The sequence below is a fragment of the Oxyura jamaicensis genome, chromosome 1 (genome assembly GCF_011077185.1).
Source record: "Oxyura jamaicensis isolate SHBP4307 breed ruddy duck chromosome 1, BPBGC_Ojam_1.0, whole genome shotgun sequence".
Lineage (NCBI taxonomy): Eukaryota > Metazoa > Chordata > Aves > Anseriformes > Anatidae > Oxyura > Oxyura jamaicensis.
This window is the reverse complement of record NC_048893.1, coordinates 12083670-12101127: the sequence shown is the minus strand read 5'-3', so window position 1 is coordinate 12101127 and position 17458 is coordinate 12083670. Positions and strand designations below refer to the sequence as shown.

Here is a 17458-nt window from a genome sequence, read left to right as displayed (position 1 = left end):
ATTGTTGAAGACTACACTGAAGGTGATGGGTGCTGGGACACTCAAACACTGGGATACACACTAGTCAACATTAGGGGATCTGCTAATCAATCTGACCCTGCCTAATCAAGCCTGTTACGTACTGTAGAAGGGGATCAAGTCCCTGCTGTGCACATAAAAACATGCTGGGGAAGACAGTCTGGGCTATTCCTGCCTTGGGCTAAGGCAGACCCATCCCTGGGATTGCTTTTGCTCAGGGACCTGTGTGCACTTGGTGGGTAATGCAGTAGGATGGGGAAGGCAGATGTCTACCTCAGGGGGATATGATGTTGGGCAAGAACAGCAAATGATCTGATTTTTATGATGTTAATTGCTGTGCAATTATGTCTGTCATCCCTACTCTGGTTGCTATACGCCACATCAATGGGATTACAGTAGGAGTCACCCAGATTAACGAAGAACGGATTTTGATGGAACCAGAGCTGGCTTCGGCAAGTGACAATCCTGTGCCACACACCATCTCTCCTGCCCTGAAGGACTGTTACGACAGATGGAGCCTGAAGTTATGGACTGAATGAAGTCAACAGACACTTTAGGGGGGTGGCCCATAGACCAGGGGAGTGTGATATCTGTGTGTATCTATCAAAAGGCAAAAAAGGTGGCGGTGGCTGTGGGAAGTGTTGGAAAGCACAGGACATAAGCACGACATGGATGACGCAGACTAAGGGATGGATACTCTCCTGGTTTTGTCAGGGATAGAGCTAACTTTCTTCCTGGTTGCTGTTACCTTGCTGTGTCCTGGATTTAGGATGAGAATAACTCTGGTAACACACAGTTTTAGCTGTTGCAGAGCAGTGCTCACACAGAGCCAAGGACTTTGCTGCTTCTTGTGCTGCCCTGCCAGCGAGGAAGCTGGGGGTACAGGAGGAGCTGGGAGGGAACAGAAGCAGGACAGATGACCCAGACTGACCAAAAGGATGTCCCATATCACATGGTGTCATGGGTGGGGGGGGGTTGGCTGGGGTGGTGATGCCACTGCTTGGGGTCTGGCTGGGCATCGGTCAGTGGGTGGTGAGCAATTGCATTGTGCATCACTTGCCTTGTTCACTCATTTACTATTATACCACTATTTTTGTCGTTGTTCCTTCCTTTTCTGCCCTATTAAACTGTCTCTATCTCATCCCACAAATTATATATTTTTTTTATTCTCTCTCCCCTGTTTCCCCCCCCACCCCGGGCAGGGGGTGGGTGAAGAGCTGTGTGGTGCTGAGCTGCCTGCTGGGTGAAACTGCAAACAGTCATGTTCAGCAGAGGGATCCTTCCTGAATACCAGAGCATAGGGCCTTTCATGTTGATATTTATTTGAATACAGAAGAGGGAAAACTGTCCACTATTTGCTGTTACTAGACCATGTTTCTGTCTTTGGAAAAGCCTATCCTGTTGTGGAAAGAAAGGTTTGTTTGTCTTGGTTGTTCTTTGACATGTCCGTATCTGTTACATGCTCATCTTTTATCATCTTATTTTCTGGACATTTAGGTAATGTGCTGATGTTTTTCTTCTTCCCTTTGGACATCGAATCGGGGCTAACTGGCCTTTAGTTTTTGTCTTGCTTTCCTTACCACCTGTTTCTTCAAGGTGGCATGTTTATCCTCTTACAGATTTGAAGAATGTGTTTCAGGTTCTCACAGATTTATTACAGCTTTGCTTCTCTTTTATTGAACTGCCTTGGTACTCCAGGGTAAGTGAGGGTCCTTATCATGAACCCTATGTGATTTGGGGGAAGCAGCCCATGTTTTACACTACCCAGGGTGCAGTTACGAATCAGCAGAATCCATCTCCATCTAGCACCTGCTGCAGCTAGAAGAGAATGTCCTTGCTTTCTGCTTCTGCTTGTGTGTTCTTGTGCCAAGCTGGGGTGCCTCTTGGACCTCACAGCGAGCCAATTTGTCTTGTTAACCCAGCAGAAAACTTAGCCAGCTCCTGAGTGATTGCGTTTATTGCTAAGTCAGCAAATGATATTAGTATATGGTGCCAGAGGTAGCTCAAGGGCAAGTGCAGGACTATGCTCTCTGCCTGTTTGTGACAGCAGGCACTTTGCTGCTTCAGGGAAATAACCTGATTTCTCCTTGCCTACTTCTTTTTGAAGTCATTTATTGCATGTTGCCTATGTTAACTGTGATGAGACACTGGATATTCAGGTAGTGTAAAGAACAGTGTAAGTATTTTAAAGGAAAAAATGCACGGGGAATGATGGTTCATGATTGTGTAGTCCCTTTTCAGATCAGTGGCTGTCCTTTTTTCCTGACAGTTCTGGACATCTTGAACTTTATTTTTCTTTCCCCCACTCCAGGTCTCCTTCAGCCAATTTTAATATCTTCCTTTTGCTCTCCTCCTTGTTTAGCTCTTGCAAGTTTATTTTTGGGGAGATGTTTTTGCTGTTTGCTCTCTCTGATTTATGGAATCCTATTTCCTTGAAAATACTCTGGCTCTTCTAGTACTTGAGGGGACTTTCTGAAAACACTTGTCCCTAACAAACCTGAACTAATGGGGTGCTATTTCATTTGCTTATCCTTAAAGGCTTCTGTTTTCACATTGTGTTATTTTCATGTATTTGCTGCTCAGAGGACTTCTTTATGCTGGAGCATGTCTCAGTTGTTTCAGTAGCTTTCAGTAAAATTTTGCTTTTAGTCAAACTTTCAGTTAAAAGCTCTTTGGTTAGGTACTGAAGTTGTAAAGGTTACTAATACCTGTTTGCTGCTACACGAATTCCCAAAGTACATTTTTTTTTTCTTTTAGATGATGAAAATACTGAATTTTAGCTAGCTAAAGCATACACGTTGCACCATTGGTTTTTTATCAAGTAGTCTCTTAAGACTTTTTTTGATGGACGATGACAGCCTGTTGTCTTCAAAGCAAAAAGTTGTTTCCCTTATGTAATAGCGTTGAACAGAATCAGTTCATATGGAATGACTTCATCTGCATGCATGCTTGTTGGTTTTACACTTGGAGGAGAGTTCCCTTAGAGGATTGCTTTTTGACAGTTTTAGCCAACAGGTACCAAATGACAGTCACGTGTTGCTCTGTCTGATTGGGATATTTTGTACTGAGGGGAAAAGAAAAAACGACAAAGCCCTAGAGCTTTGTACTGGCAGCTTGGAGAGAATCTGAGGCTGAGCCTTGCCACAGGTCTTTTCAAGTTACAAGTGTGTAGTTGCTACTGCACTTTGGCAAGGTTGTTTTCCATGAAGGTAGCTAATTGATGCTATTCTTTGATTCACTTTTGGGATTCTTTATCAACTGCTTTGCTGTTTCTGTGTCAGTGGAGTACAGAATATTAGGTCATCTTGCTTATCCATCCTGTATTATTTGAGGATTTCAGCTGCTATGTGAAGTACGTGAAGTGATAGCACTAACCGCAGTGGTAAAAGGACGCTGGTAAAACTGTACTGCCAGAAAAGCCTTGGGGTGCATCTCCTAAAACTTCTGTTTAGGAAATGGTGTATTTGAAATTGAAGCTTTGGTGATAATGAATCACCTCTGAAAAATCACAAAACTGCCAAGTTGTCTTAATCTGATCCCCAAAACGGACTAAAAAAACCTTTTGGAGTACACAGGCTTTAAAAGCAAGCAGATTTGCAACTAGTAAGCTCAGAGTAATTCTAAGGTATTATTTTCAAGGAAAGTTGGAACTGAAACAGATGTAAGCTTTCAAGGATTTGAAAAGAGGTAGCAAGAAAAACAGGAAGCCTTTTGGGCACCTTGTCCAAGCGTACCAAGAAGGAACACGACGTTGACTCTAAGCACTCCTGGCGGTTGCTGCTGAGTTAGCAGAATGAGTGCAATAATAGTGAACGTGAAGCTGGATTCTTCTGAGTTCCAAATTTCTAAGTGCATTGCAATGCACTTGTGTTGAAATAAAATCTCACTATTCTCTTAGATGTCCCAGCATATTTTTATGGTTACTGAATGTTTTCATTGTTTGGTGGAGCTTTCTTTGTGGGTTTCTTGAAATTATTTTGGGTTCAGTGGTTGGTTTTTCTTTTTGGTGCTCGCTCTTATGATGCACTGTTGTATGATGACTTCTTTCTAGATTTCCTGCTCTGAAAGCTGAAAAACGGAAAACTTTAAACTATTAAAATCATAAAAATAAGATTTTTGGATGGAAAAAGTACTTTATTCAATATAAGGATTCCGTTGTGACTTGGCCTAGTTCACATTTTTAAGAAGTCTTAAAACGTTTGGTTTCTCTGGACTTCTGCTTCCAGTTTGTGCATCTTTCACGTAGAAAACCGGAAGCCTTTAAAGTAGTGTCTTTAGTGCTTCCAATTTATGAATAATAATGCTCAAATATATCATTGGTGGTGTTTTAGTAGAATTTCAGTATTATTCTTCAGGCTCTTTGAGACAGCAAGGCTTTTATGCTAAAAATATTTGCTTTTTTGCTAAAATACTTGCTTTTAATAAACTCTTACTTAAAACTGAGCAAATTATGATACACTAAAAATAATCAGTCTTTGCCATGCTAGTCACAGAAGCAGCTAATTTGCTAGTTTTACTAATTCTGAATTGAGTGGTGGCTTTACTGTCATAATTTTGTGTTTCTTAATGCGAGAGATTGACACAGGATCCTTTTGTGTATTTTTAGGTGAAATACTTAAAATTTATGCTACATGAGAAGAAAGAAGTTAGGCTGTTGTATTGATTCGGTTACATGTATCTACCTGTTTCTCCTGTGCTTTCTATTATATTGCTTTCAGTTGATTTTCTGAGTGTGATTTCACTCATGTTGACCATATGATGGAAAAACTGTCAGAGATCCCTTCTTTTATTCTGGATGTAGATTGATCCGGCTGTCTGAGCAAGCTTGTAACATTCAGATCAGTGTTCACCGTGGTTTAGTAAAGTTACATTCAGAAGGATTACCATGTGAAAGGTGTATGGAATTGGTATAATCACGTTCTGTGGTTGGTGCACAACAGAATGTATAGAATTTGATGTATTACTCTGCTTTTAGTATATCAACATTGGTTTTGAGAGCTTAGAGTTATATAGGGTAATCTCTCTCTTCCTATGAACAAACCAGCAAAAAGATGGCGATGGGGGGCAAAGAGTGAGAAAACATTGCTATCTTTTATCTTATGCTTCTGTGCTTAGATGTAGGCTATCCTTATTTTGCTGTTTTAAGACGTTTTGTTTTACTTTTGGACTGGATGGTCTTAGAATGGTCCCTTCCAGCTGAGCTATTCTGTTTGTGCCCAGTCCGTGGGAGAGATGAGAGAGCAGTTTCTCAAGGGCAGCTGGAAGTCATCTTGTGCTTGCCGGCAGCTTTGAAGCAGAGACCACATCTGCTGCTGCAGGAAAACGCAGTGGAAGAAGGTGAGCAGTTGGAGATGGCTGCTGCAGAAAGTGATGCTCACTGCTGCCTCTGCCAGGCTGCCTCTTGTTTTTTTCTGGCCAGGCATTAATTTTTATCGTCTCTCTCTTACTTACATTCATTTCCTAAGGAAAACAAAAACAAAACAAAACAAAACAAAAAACAAAAAACAAAAAACAAACAAACAAAAAAAAAACGGGTATAGATGTACATGGCAGCTTCATGTCCTGGCCAGGAGCAGTAGAATGCTAAGCATGCTCAACTACTTATGCTAGGAGAAGAACGATCCATTTACACATTGGGTTTGTCAATAAACTGACAAATCTGTGGCTAGCTGTAGCTTTAGAATGTGTTTTTCTGGCTACTGTGGAATTGATGTGCGTTAAGCCACTAAGGAAAAGGGCTGTCCCTTTCTTGTCCTGCTGCCGCAGTCCTGTGACCTCCTGCCACTTGGTGCTGGGGCAGATGCCTCTGCGGGCTGAGCTGGTGGAAATTCAGCAGAACAGCATTTGCTGAGGACTTGCAACCAAATCAGCAGGTGTCAGTGCAAAAGAGCTGCAGGAAGACTGCGGAGTTGGGGAATAGGGGAATGCTGCTTTCTAGCAGTACTGCTCTTTTCAGCGTGGCTCTGGCTTGCTGTTACATCACCTCAGACATCTTGTGAAGTCCTCAGTGGCCTGGGGGTGTGTGACGGAGGTGACCTGAAGGAGAGGATTTGGTTCTTAGCTTCTGGAAGGCATCTCGGTACATCAATCTAGCCTTTAAGAAGGGGACAATGTTGATCTGTATTGTATGATTTCGTCTTCTCTGGAACTGCTGCGAATTACCCTCCTCATTGTTGTAGCTAACAGAGCTCTGGAAATGTGAGTAGTCTTTTGGCTGAGGACCATAGTTTGGTTGTACTTCATTACCTGTTTTCCCTGCATCTTATTTGTGTTCTTGCTTTCTTGCTTTTCATGCAGAATGTCTAGAGATGCGGTGCAAGGGAAATGCCTTGTTGGTTTGTGCCATAACCCATCTGCTCTCCCCTCTGTTCTGATTGTATTTCATTTGATAATGGTGCTGTGTTCAGCCTGTTAAATAGAGAATCAGACGCTTAAGAAAAAGTGGTCCTGATCGCTTAAGCTTAAGCAATTTGTTCACTTAAGACAGTTCAGTTTAAGGTCTGTTGCTTTGTTTATTTTAAATGTTGTACTGTTCCCATTCAAGGTTGAAATAAGATTTTTGTTAAAAAGGTGTTGAATGTTACGGCCCTTCAAGTGGGAGGAGAGCAGAAGACAGGAAAAATGAAGGAATAGTTGTCCTTTCTCTTCCTGTACCAACTCTACTTGGGCATTGTCTTCACTGTGATAATCAATTGCAGTTAATGGGCTCATGTCATGGGTGTACGGGAGAGGGTGATCAGCAGGATTGTTTAATCAGTTGCAATTCAGGGTGCTGCGTGGCTCTTAAAGGAAAAAGCAAAAACTCAAATCTCACTTAAATTTGCAAATCAGGTAATCCAGGTAAGAATGCTGATTTATCACTAACAGAGTAGAACATACTTGAGTAGTCTTTCACAGCTGCTACTTCTGGAATATTATTTTTTGAAAAACAATATTTACTCTATCTTACTTTCAGACTATAAATATATAGAAGATAGTTGTCATACATCTTTAATGAGAACTTTGATAGTAACTGAGCTCAATAATCTTGAGTACAAAGAGGACTGTGTAGGACTTGATATCAATCAGAAAATGTAAGCGCAGAGATTAAAGGTATTTATTGAATGCAGACTGGGTGGCAGTGACCTCGGTGTAACTTCTACTGTCATATTCTACTTGTAGGTAAAAAGAACATACTCTCATGGTACGTATAGAGCTGGCCCAATGAGACAGATCAGCCTGGTTGGAGCAGTTGATGAGGAAGTGGGGGATTACTTTCCTGAATTCCTTGATATGTTGGAAGAATCACCCTTCTTAAAAGTAAGGACAGAAGGGAATAGGGTGGGAGAAGGGGGACAACGCTCTCTAGTACTCTTGTAATAATGCGAGATACTCACTTATGTAACTGAGTTGCTTAATAAATGTTTTCATTGTGACAGAGGCTGCTTAAAAAAAAGGTAACTCACTTAAAAACTGTGCCTTGTATTTCCCATTAGTGTACACTGCCATGGGGAACGCTTTCTAGCTTAAAGTTAGAGAGTCGTAAAGACAGTGATGATGGTCCCATTATGTGGGTACGGCCGGGAGAACAGATGATCCCTGTGGCTGACATGCCAAAGTCACCTTTCAAAAGGAAGAGGTATGTTAAAGTATTTTGTTTGAGTGTTTGGTTACTTTGAAAATTCACTTTATCCCAAACCTGTTGTTGGTTGATGTTTTATCTTAGTATAAATTTCTGTAAATCTTCTTAAAATACATACTTTTAAGTTGCTCTCTTTTGTAAGAGTTGTTTTTGTTATTGGTGGTGTTTTGTTTTGTTTTTTAACTGTTTGCTGTCTGGTCAGGTAAGGTGCTGGTTCTCTCTAGAACTTCAGTAAGAACTTCAGGTTACAGAGCAGTCTAAATGTTCCTTCCTCCCCCATGCAATGAACTTCTGATGTAGTGAGGTCAAAAGTGCAGAGAAATACAAGTAGGCAAACTGCTGATGTATGCTAGGAGACGAGTATTAACACCTGTGTTCTTAAACATGGTCAGAATCTTTAAATATCTCCAGGGACAAGAGCTGCTCTCCCGTCAGGAAGGTGACGTGCAACATTAAATGCCATCTTTACACTTTGCTGCGTTACTGGGTGTAAGTACCAGCTTCAGAGTGAGGATGTCCTCTGCAGAACCTGAAAGCTACATGGTGTCTTTGGAGCTCTCTTGCTCAAAATTCAAGTATAAAAAGGAAGGGGACAAGAAACGGAAGCAAGGTTAAATGCTGTAGAAGGAGTACACAGGCAGTGACCGTGGAGGGAATGAAGTTTAGGGCCAAAGCCCATCTGGGGTTGAAGTTGGCAAGATGTGAAGGGCAATAAGGACTTCTACAGGTATATGGGCAGCAAAAGAAATTGTAGGGAAAACTTAGGCTGTGTGCTGAACGGGGCAAACGTAGTGGAGACAAAGGACATAGAAAAGAGCAAGGTACTGGGAGCTTTCTTTGCCCTGTGTGTTACTGCTAAGATTGGCCTTCAGGACTTCCAGGTCCTAGAGATTGTGGGAAGGTCTGAAGCAAGGGCTGCCTGCCTTCAGGGGAGGACAGTTGCGTTAAGGAACATCTAACAGATTAAGACATACACAAGTCCTGGGGCTTGACAGGATGCACCCAGAAGTGCTGTGGGAGCTGGCCAGCATCATTGCAAGGGCACTGTCAATTACCTTTGAAAGGTCATGGCAGTTGGCAAAGGTTCCTGAGCACTGGGAGAAAGCGAAATATCACTGATCCTTTAGAAGGGTGAGAAGCAGGACCTGGGGAAGTGCAGGCTGGTCAACGTCAACTTGACCCTTGGAAGGGTGCCATTTTGAAACATAGGGGACAAAAAAGGTATTGGGAGTAGCTAGCCTTGGTTTACAGAGGGGAAATCATGCCTTATAAATCATGCCTTACCGACCTGATGGCCTTCCTCACGAGGGGAGCGGAGGGGCAGGCACTGAGCTCTGCTCTCTGGGGACAGCGACAGGACCCGAGGGAACGGCATGGAGCTGGGACAGGGGAGGGTCAGGCTGGGGGTTAGGGAAAGGTTCTGCACCCAGAGGGTGGTCGGGCACTGGGACAGGCTGCCCAGGGCAGTGGGCACAGCACCGAGCTGCTGGAATTCAAGAAGTATTTGGACAGTGCTCTCAGTCACATGGTCTGATTTTTGGGGTGGTCCTCTGCGGAACCAGGGTTTGGACTCCATGATCCTTGTGGCTCCCTTCCAAGCCAGAATATTCTACAATTCTATGATTCAGTTCTACTCTACAACTAAATGACTGGCTCAGTGGATGAAAGGGGTGCTGGGATGGTGTTAATCCTGATTTTAGAAAGGCTTTCCACACTGGGCACATTTTCCATACATTTCTTAAATTAATGAGGAACAAGCTAGATGGATAGACGATGAAGTGAACTGAGAACTAGCTTAACTGCTGTGCTCAAAGGATTTTGATCAGCAGCACAGGGTGCAGCTGGAAGGCAGCACTCCAGGTGTTGAACAGCATTGGCCAAAGGTGTCAACACCTTCATTAATTCATGTCGGGATAGAGAACACCCTCAGCAAGTTTATGGACAACAGAACTGCAAGGAGTGGTTGATGCACAAGAGGATTGTGCTGCCAAGCCAGAGGGTCATTGATAGGCTGGAGAAAATGAGGCCAACAGAAGTCTCACAAGGTTAACTTGGGGAAGTGCAGAGTCCTGCAGCTGTGAGGAATAACCCTGTGCTCCACAGGCTGGAGCCCAACTGGAAAGCAGCCTGTCAGGAAAGGACTTGAGGGTCCCCGTGAATGCCAAGTTGGCCGTAAGCTGTCAGCGTGCCTTTGAGAAAGCAGAGCAACAGCCGTTTGGACAGGGTTAGGAAGAGCACTGCCAGCAGTGATGGAGGCAGTTCTGCCCCTCTACTGAGTACTGGTGAACAACATCTGGGATGTCATGCCCAGTTCTGGGCACTGGACATAAGCTGAATTAAAAGAATTTCTAGTTAAAATAAGAAACAAAACCAAACACACACACAGCCACCTTTACAGCATGGGCAGCTGAACCCTAGCACAGGTTGCACAAAGCTTGTGCAGTCTCTGACCTTGGAGATGCTCAGAACCTGACTGGACACAGTCGTGAGCAACCCACTGTGGCTGAGCAGGGGAAGGCAGACTGCACAGTCTCCAGATGTCCCTTCTAATCTTGGCTGTCCTGTGGTTTTAAGCAGAGCATTTCTTGGGAAATGTATTGCAGCACGCAGTGTAGGCTGTAGCTGGACAGGAAATGGCTTTGTGGCTCTGCTCCCCTCTGTGTTGTGTCATCCACGTTTGTTAAGCCCTGGAGAAATAATCTATTTCTGCTTCTTGTTCCCAGCTCTGAAACTAAATAAGCATATGCATTTTCCAGCTGTCTGATGAAAACTGAACAGTCAAAAACTACTTGAGGGAAGGCTGAGGTGTCTATCACTGTTACACGTATTGTCAGCTGAGCTGAAGACCAGTGCTCTTACAGCATGGCTCAGGCAAAGATGAAGGCCCAGGCCTGAGCTCAGATGAAGGACCCTTTGTTAGGACATGTAACTGAGTCAGTCATTAGGGTCTGTCAGTGCACTTAGGAGCTTGACTTTTTTTTTTTAATATTGCATCAGTGTTCTGATTTTTTGCTTAGCTCATTGCATATTTTCTTTGTCTTAATTGTTACTGTCTTTCTCATTTGACTCTTTCTCAGTCTTGGCTGTGGGTAGAAATGAAGTAATTAAGGGAAACTTCTGTATCACTAGTATTATTTTTTTCTTACACAGAACTACCAATGAAATAAAAAACTTGCAGTACCTACCTCGAACCAGTGAACCCCGTGAAATGCTATTTGAAGACCGGACGCGAGCCCATGCAGATCACATAGGACAAGGTTTTGAACGCCAGACTACAGCTGCTGTGGGAGTATTGAAGGCTGTGCACTGCGGAGAGTGGTATGTGTTGTTTGGCTTTCTCAGCTAGGCCTCTGAGAAACATTTACCGGAATTTCTCTTTATTATCAGTAGACAGCGCACTGAATAAGCTGATCTAGTGTTAGAGATATTTAGATAAGACTTAATAGATGCTGGACTTTTTTCCCCCTCTATCTACGTGCTTGTCTGCCCTCTCTTAGATGGGCTACCGCTTTGCTATGCGGTTGAAACTAGAAAGAAACTCGAAAGGTGCCTTGCAATGACAGTTTAATAGCTATAAATAACTGAGTTGCTGTAACTAAATTGCCGTTAGATGTAAAAACATTTTACACTTTGTTTTGCTTTAAACAGCACATGTAGATTGACTGGAATTTCTGCATCAGAGGTGCAGACAAAGACCTTTTGGCAATTCTTTGTGTTGTCTGTTGTCTTTGTGTATCTTTATGCTTCTGCTTCGGACTCACGGCTGTTACAACCCTGATTCATGTATGGCAGGTCACAGAAGAAGAATCCGTTTAGAGGCTGTGATATTCCTTGGTGTCTCTTTGAAATTCCCATATGTGACTCAGGAAATGAATCTATCTCGTTAGAAGTTGTTTACATTGTGGTCAGATAAAAACCCTAGTCACATGGCCTCCCTGGCTCAGAACTGAGTCGTTTTTCAGGAACTTCTGACCTTTTTCTAGGAGGATTACCTTAGTTTTGGAGGTTACTTTTACATACTTGAGCAAAAGGTATATATTTTTTTTTAATCTTTCTGCCTAGAATTTAAAGGACTGAATTCCCTTTGGATGAGACGATGCAAATTGTGTTACAGTGACTGGGTTCATGGCGATAGAAAATAGAATAATTGCCACTGGGGAAGAACTGGATTGCTCTGAAGTCTGTGGTCTTATTTTGGGCTCTGAGATCTTGCTGTTTACTTCCTCATCAGGTTGATGATAGCTGGAACCTTAAACTTCCTGCTGGCTCTGATTGTGAGAAGCTGGAGTGAATTAAGACTGAGGAGTGCTAGGAGAGCTATAGTTGGGATACTGTGTAAATCGGGTGGGGGGAAGAGAAGGAGATGCTCAAAGCTTTATCAAGAGAAGTTTAAGAAACTAACTTGAGTGCCCATGGTTATTACTAAGAATTCAATAGTAAATAAATGTCTGTGGCATCTTCCTATCCTTGCCCTATTCCTCCATAACAAGATTCTCCTCCCCTGGAAACCATTACATGATAACATGTTCATTTATATTCTAAAAATAAGCTTTCCTGCTTTGTATGCTTTTCAGATTTAAACCACCAGCTTCTCTCATAGGCTGGAACTGGTGGAAAAGAGATTCTATCCAACCTCTGTTTAACTCAAAAAAAAAAAAAAAAATTAGAATAAAAACTCGCTGTAAACTAAAGTGATCTGAAGATAGTTAAAACTAGGCAAAATTATCCAACAAACTTGAAAGTACTTCAGTTTGGGGAGGGGAAGTAACAAGCAGCATTTCACTTCACTATAAGGACTAAAAAGGCATCTTTTAATGCAGGAAAATGTGGAACTGACCTGTATGGGAGGAAAATGCCAAACATAGCATAAGATGAAAATGGTATTTAAAGCTTGATTTGACCTCAGTGAGAACTTCTTCCCCTGTCCCTCTATTTGTACAACTTTGAAAAGGCACTTCCCTATACTTAAAGGGAACTAAGCAAGGCTTATGTTAATGAAATACCATTACTTAATACCTGGAATTATTTTAATGTGTTACATCATCTTTACCATAATTCTTAAACTGTGAATTATGTACTAAAGGAAGCAACGCGCATGGAAATCTCAAACTGATTTTAAGGACAATTTTTTAATCTATTTGAGTACTTCAACAGACGTTAAACCTTAATATATTCTAGGGATGATTAGAGCTCTATGGAAATAAAAGTGCATGGTTGTAGTGATGAGATACCAGACATAAAAATCATATTTTCTGTGAAGAGAAAATAAAGCTTGTTGAACTGAGTGGTTAGTTCATATTTAGTTAGAGCAAATTGGGCTCCAGAAAAATATCTTTGTGGTGCTTATGAGGAAATATACGTGTAGAAAAGCCCTTGAAGGACAGGGAATTGCTTCCCGCAGCTGCTGAATCCTTTGAGAGGTGCTGGCTGTGTTTGTGATGTGAATCGTTGTTCTCATAGTTTACTTTTGCAAATGAGTTTACTCTTGAGGGTTTTGTGGTCAGAGGAAACTGAAGAAGAGGAAATATGCCTTGCTTTATGATCTGGGTGTAGAGTACTATTAAGGGTAATGCATATGCATAATTTGGGTAGATACTACTTGGGCAAAAAGTGATAGTTTTTAAGGGACGCTTCTGCAGCTGCAATGGAATACTTCTGTGGACAACTTATCTTGAAGAATTTTATTGCAATTGTCAGTGTCTCATCTGTTCCTGGAAGGAAAAACCCCACAAAATATCTTTATCAGCTTTATGCAAAGATTGCTCTGTTGTGAGATAGTTGGTGGACCACAGGGGAAGATGTTGATTTTCAGAGAAACAGAAACTTCCTTAGGATTGTGAAACTATGATTACTGCTCATGGAGTAAGAAAAGCGAGGTAATTAAATCTATGGCTTATGTGGTATTTTTAAAGGACTGAAGTAGAAAGCTGTGCTATCCCTTGTGCTCTCAGTGTAACTATGGAAATAGTAGCATGGTTGCTCTTTGAGGATAGAGCTATTTAGATGTTAAACACCAAATTTTTGGGTTAACTGAATTGATTAGTATAAAGAAATAAATCCAGAAGCTGCAAATCTAGAAGCTGATGGTGACTTAAAGTTGGATTTATTTAGGTGGGACTATTAGGTACTATAACAGGTGTCTTTTAGGAAAGAAAGGAACTGAATTGTCAAAGGAAAAAGAAGCTATTGGGGATGGAGAACATAACTGGAAACAAAAGTTAGTACTTGGAAGAACATTTTTTTTTCTTTTCCCAAATAGGATAAGACCTTTACTTGACAATTTCTAAAATTATTGGATTATGGCCTTGTTTAATTTACATGATTATAAATTGTAGAAGAGCTCCGGCTCTTACTAGCAGGTGTTTTGAGGACTCTACTAGTCCTTCAAGTCTGACAAATGCTAGTGTTGTCGTTGTGCTGATTATTTAGTGGTGTTTTCATGTGTGATCCCGGGCATGCTTTAGTACTTAGCAAATGCCTGTCAAGTTTTCAGCTGTGGGAACTGAAAGTCTGAGTGATGAGTAGACAGAGCTGCCCTGGGGAGAAGGCCCTGGGTGTGTTGGTGGATGAGAAGCTCAACATGAGCCAGCAATGTGTGCTTGCAGCCCAGAAAGCCAACCGTGTCCTGGGCTGCATCAAGAGAAGCGTGGCCAGCAGAGCGGGGGAGGTGATAGTGCCCCTCTGCTCTATTCTCATGAGACCCCACCTGGAGCCCTGCATTCAGCCTCGGGGTCCCAGCATAAGACATGGACTTGTTAAAGATGGTCCAGAGGAAGGCCATGAGGATGATCAAGGGGTTGGAGCACCTCTCCTACAAAGACAGGCTGAGGGAGTTGGGGTTGTTCAGCCTGGAGAAGAGAAGGCTCCAGGGAGACCTTACAGCGGCCTGCCAGTGCCTAAAGGGGGCCTGCAGGAAAGCTGGGGAGGGACTCTGTCAGGGGGTATAGTGGTAGGACAAGAGGGAATGGCTTTAAACTAAAAAAGCCGTTGAGATTAGATATAAAGGAGTTCTTCTCTATGAGGGTGGTGAGGCACTGCACCAGACTGCCCAGAGAAGCTGTGGATGCCCCATCCCTGGAGGTGTCCAAGGCCAGGCTGGATGGGGCTTTGGGCAACCTGGTCTGGTGGGAGGTGTCCCTGCTCATGGCAGGGGTTGGAACTAGATAAACTTTAAGGGTCTCTTAACTGAAACCATTCTATGATCCTATGAAATTCAGGTGTGCTTTTACACGGACAGCAAGTGTCACTTCATGTCATTGTTGGTAAAAACTCAACCCCTCTGTCCAGTGCTCCAGCAGGCAGCTTCTGAGCTTGTGTTCCAGACCAGGGAGCTGTTAGTGCTTCTCTCTATGATCATAGGAACTTGTTTAATGTTGCCAGACCTTACCACGAATATTTCTGATGTAACACTGGAGGTCAGTAATCTTGAATCTGTTTTGAAAAGTTAGAGCACAAAGTCTAGCAGTTTTGAAGAATGAGGTTAAAGAAAAAATGTTTCTTGCCATGAATAGTTCTAGCAGTGCTCTAGTAGGGAGTTAAATGGGTTTTTCCTAGGTCACTTTTTTCCTAGGTCACTTTATAGTTTGGACTAAACGTCTTTTTGGGCATCTAAATGAATTATTTTGCTATGATTTCACTTGATTTAGATCGTACAAAATACAATCTCCAAGTTGCTGTGCTAAATAACAAACTTCCAATTTTAGAATTAAAAATTTCCTGGCATTCCTTTTGTAAACAGAGGGAATTGCCATGTTTTCTGGCAGGATTTCAGTAGTTAGTAATACATTAAGTCGTGCATGTATACAGAGACTGAGAAAGGTAATGTTTAAAAAAATAGGTGACTACTGTATCCTATATAATGCATAGAACACAGAGTAAATGCTGCTCTGGAAGCTTTGCTTTGGGTTGAACTCCTTTTAGGATGTGAATGTTCTTTGTACGTACATTCGTGTTGGTTCTTCACTTCATTTTCAAGTGATGCTGTCTCCAGACGCACGTACATATTCTTGCCTATGTAAATCATCTTTTCGAAACATTTACTACAAAAACATAACTGTGTATATAACTGCATCGTAAAAAGATCGATGCAGCTGATATTTTGATCTCACTGATTAGAGATCGTTCTTCAAGGTTTTTGCCTTCAATACTTAAAACCTCTTCAGGAGTCCGTAGAACCAAACGGAGAGAAACTTTCATCTTTGCAAAACTGAAAGTAAAATATGTGATCTGAAAATTTTCCCTAGCATACTTCCAGGCTTTTTTTTGTGTGTGAAAATAGCCTCAGATTAGATATTTTTTTGCTTTATTGAGGTCAAAGCCTAAGTTAAACAAACATGTTTCTTTAGTTTAAAGAGCCCTGTAAACCGTACCTCACTGCCTGCTTCCTAGGACATAGATAGTACCACGTGTGTACAGAAAGTGTGGTGATCATCGTGCGTTTTACGAAGTCTTCTCCAATATCTGTAAAACATTCTGAAATGTATCAAATGGTTTTGCTTCACTGGGTGAATCCACGCTCGTGGCCACGCTTGGGGCTTGTCCTGGGTGCCCATGGGGAGGCAGGAGGGTGCCTGACTCTCTGGGGGTGTTGTCACTGGTGGCTAGGCGCACAGCCCTTGCATGTCCCCGCGCAGCAGCCACATAGGTCACCGGGTGCCTGTCAGCCCTGGGAGGGCTCTGGGTAGGACGAATGGAGGAAGTTATAACCCAGGCTCTTGGTGGCTGATAAGCCATCCTTGCAGAAACTCTTGGCTTTTCAGCATGCCCCTATAAACTCCAACACGAGCTTTGTCCTATGTAAATCAAGTTAATCAGTGGATTTTTAAATGGAAACAAACCAACAAAATAAACCCCTTAAACGCACGCGAAGCTTAACCTTGTCTTCCTGTGGAAGAAGGGAGTATGGTATTGAGATCAAGGTGGTAGGGATTGTGGCTATCTTTGCGTTTTGTTAACTGACTGATTCAAGATAATTTCTCTAGAGGCGTTTTTATATAAATGGCGTATGTTTCAGGAGATGCTGTAGGACAAGAGGTGAATTCCTATCAGTTTGAATGCTGAGACAAACCATAGTTTAGGCTTTACCCTTCTATAGCTGTCTAGTGAACACAAGTACCAGTGTTGTTTTGTTAAGGGGTATTGCAGAGGATGCCGGCCCAGCATTTGCTGCTCATTAACATCATGGCAGATTAATGTAGAATCAGCTTTATTATCACGCCTGAGACTAAGGCACTAAGCAATGTTTGCAGCATTCTGACTAGTGTCATGGTGTACTTGGAGGCAGCAGATGTGAATACCACAATACCATGTTGACGAGTGCTGACAGTAAGTCCAGCATCTGTCAGCAACAAGGCAGGCTGAGGTCAGTTACAAGTATTGAGCTCTGACTGTTCATGGCTTCGTTTACTGCCACTTGTTTAAAAAATGAAAAATAAACATGAAATGGTTGTTAACTTGCTTAATCAGGGTAACAAGCTTGTGATTGAGAACTAGCTACTTTAGGCAACATTTCTTCTCTGAAGTATATGTTATGGTAAAATTGTGTTTATTTTTAGACCGTTTGCTTTATCCTTGCTACAGGGGAAAAAAGTCTGCAAGCATGTTAGTTTCAGCCTCTGACTGTGCAATTCTTACTTTTATGTAGGTCTGAGCAGCCTCGTATAACCAAAGATGTAATTTGTTTTCATGCTGAGGACTTCTTAGAGGTAGTTCAGCGAATGCAATTAGACTTGCATGAGCCTCCACTCTCACAGGTAAGCATGCTGTGAACTGTTAAGTAGGTGTCCTTTGTAAGTTATAAAACAAAGTTTTCATCCTTTT

The 17458-nt window shown here is 42.2% G+C and overlaps 1 protein-coding gene across 2 annotated transcripts in view; it reads left to right on the top strand.

Moving 5' to 3' along the window:
* The window catches only part of RSBN1L (round spermatid basic protein 1 like), a 52487-nt gene that overhangs the window by 30649 nt on the left and 4380 nt on the right, over positions 1-17458 (top strand). For both annotated transcript variants that reach the window (XM_035315547.1, XM_035315546.1), the window contains 4 exons: positions 7180-7317; positions 7494-7636; positions 10790-10957; positions 17283-17391. In XM_035315547.1, coding sequence (XP_035171438.1) covers positions 7180-7317; positions 7494-7636; positions 10790-10957; positions 17283-17391 — 558 coding nt within the window. The remainder of the gene's footprint in view (positions 1-7179; positions 7318-7493; positions 7637-10789; positions 10958-17282; positions 17392-17458) is intronic.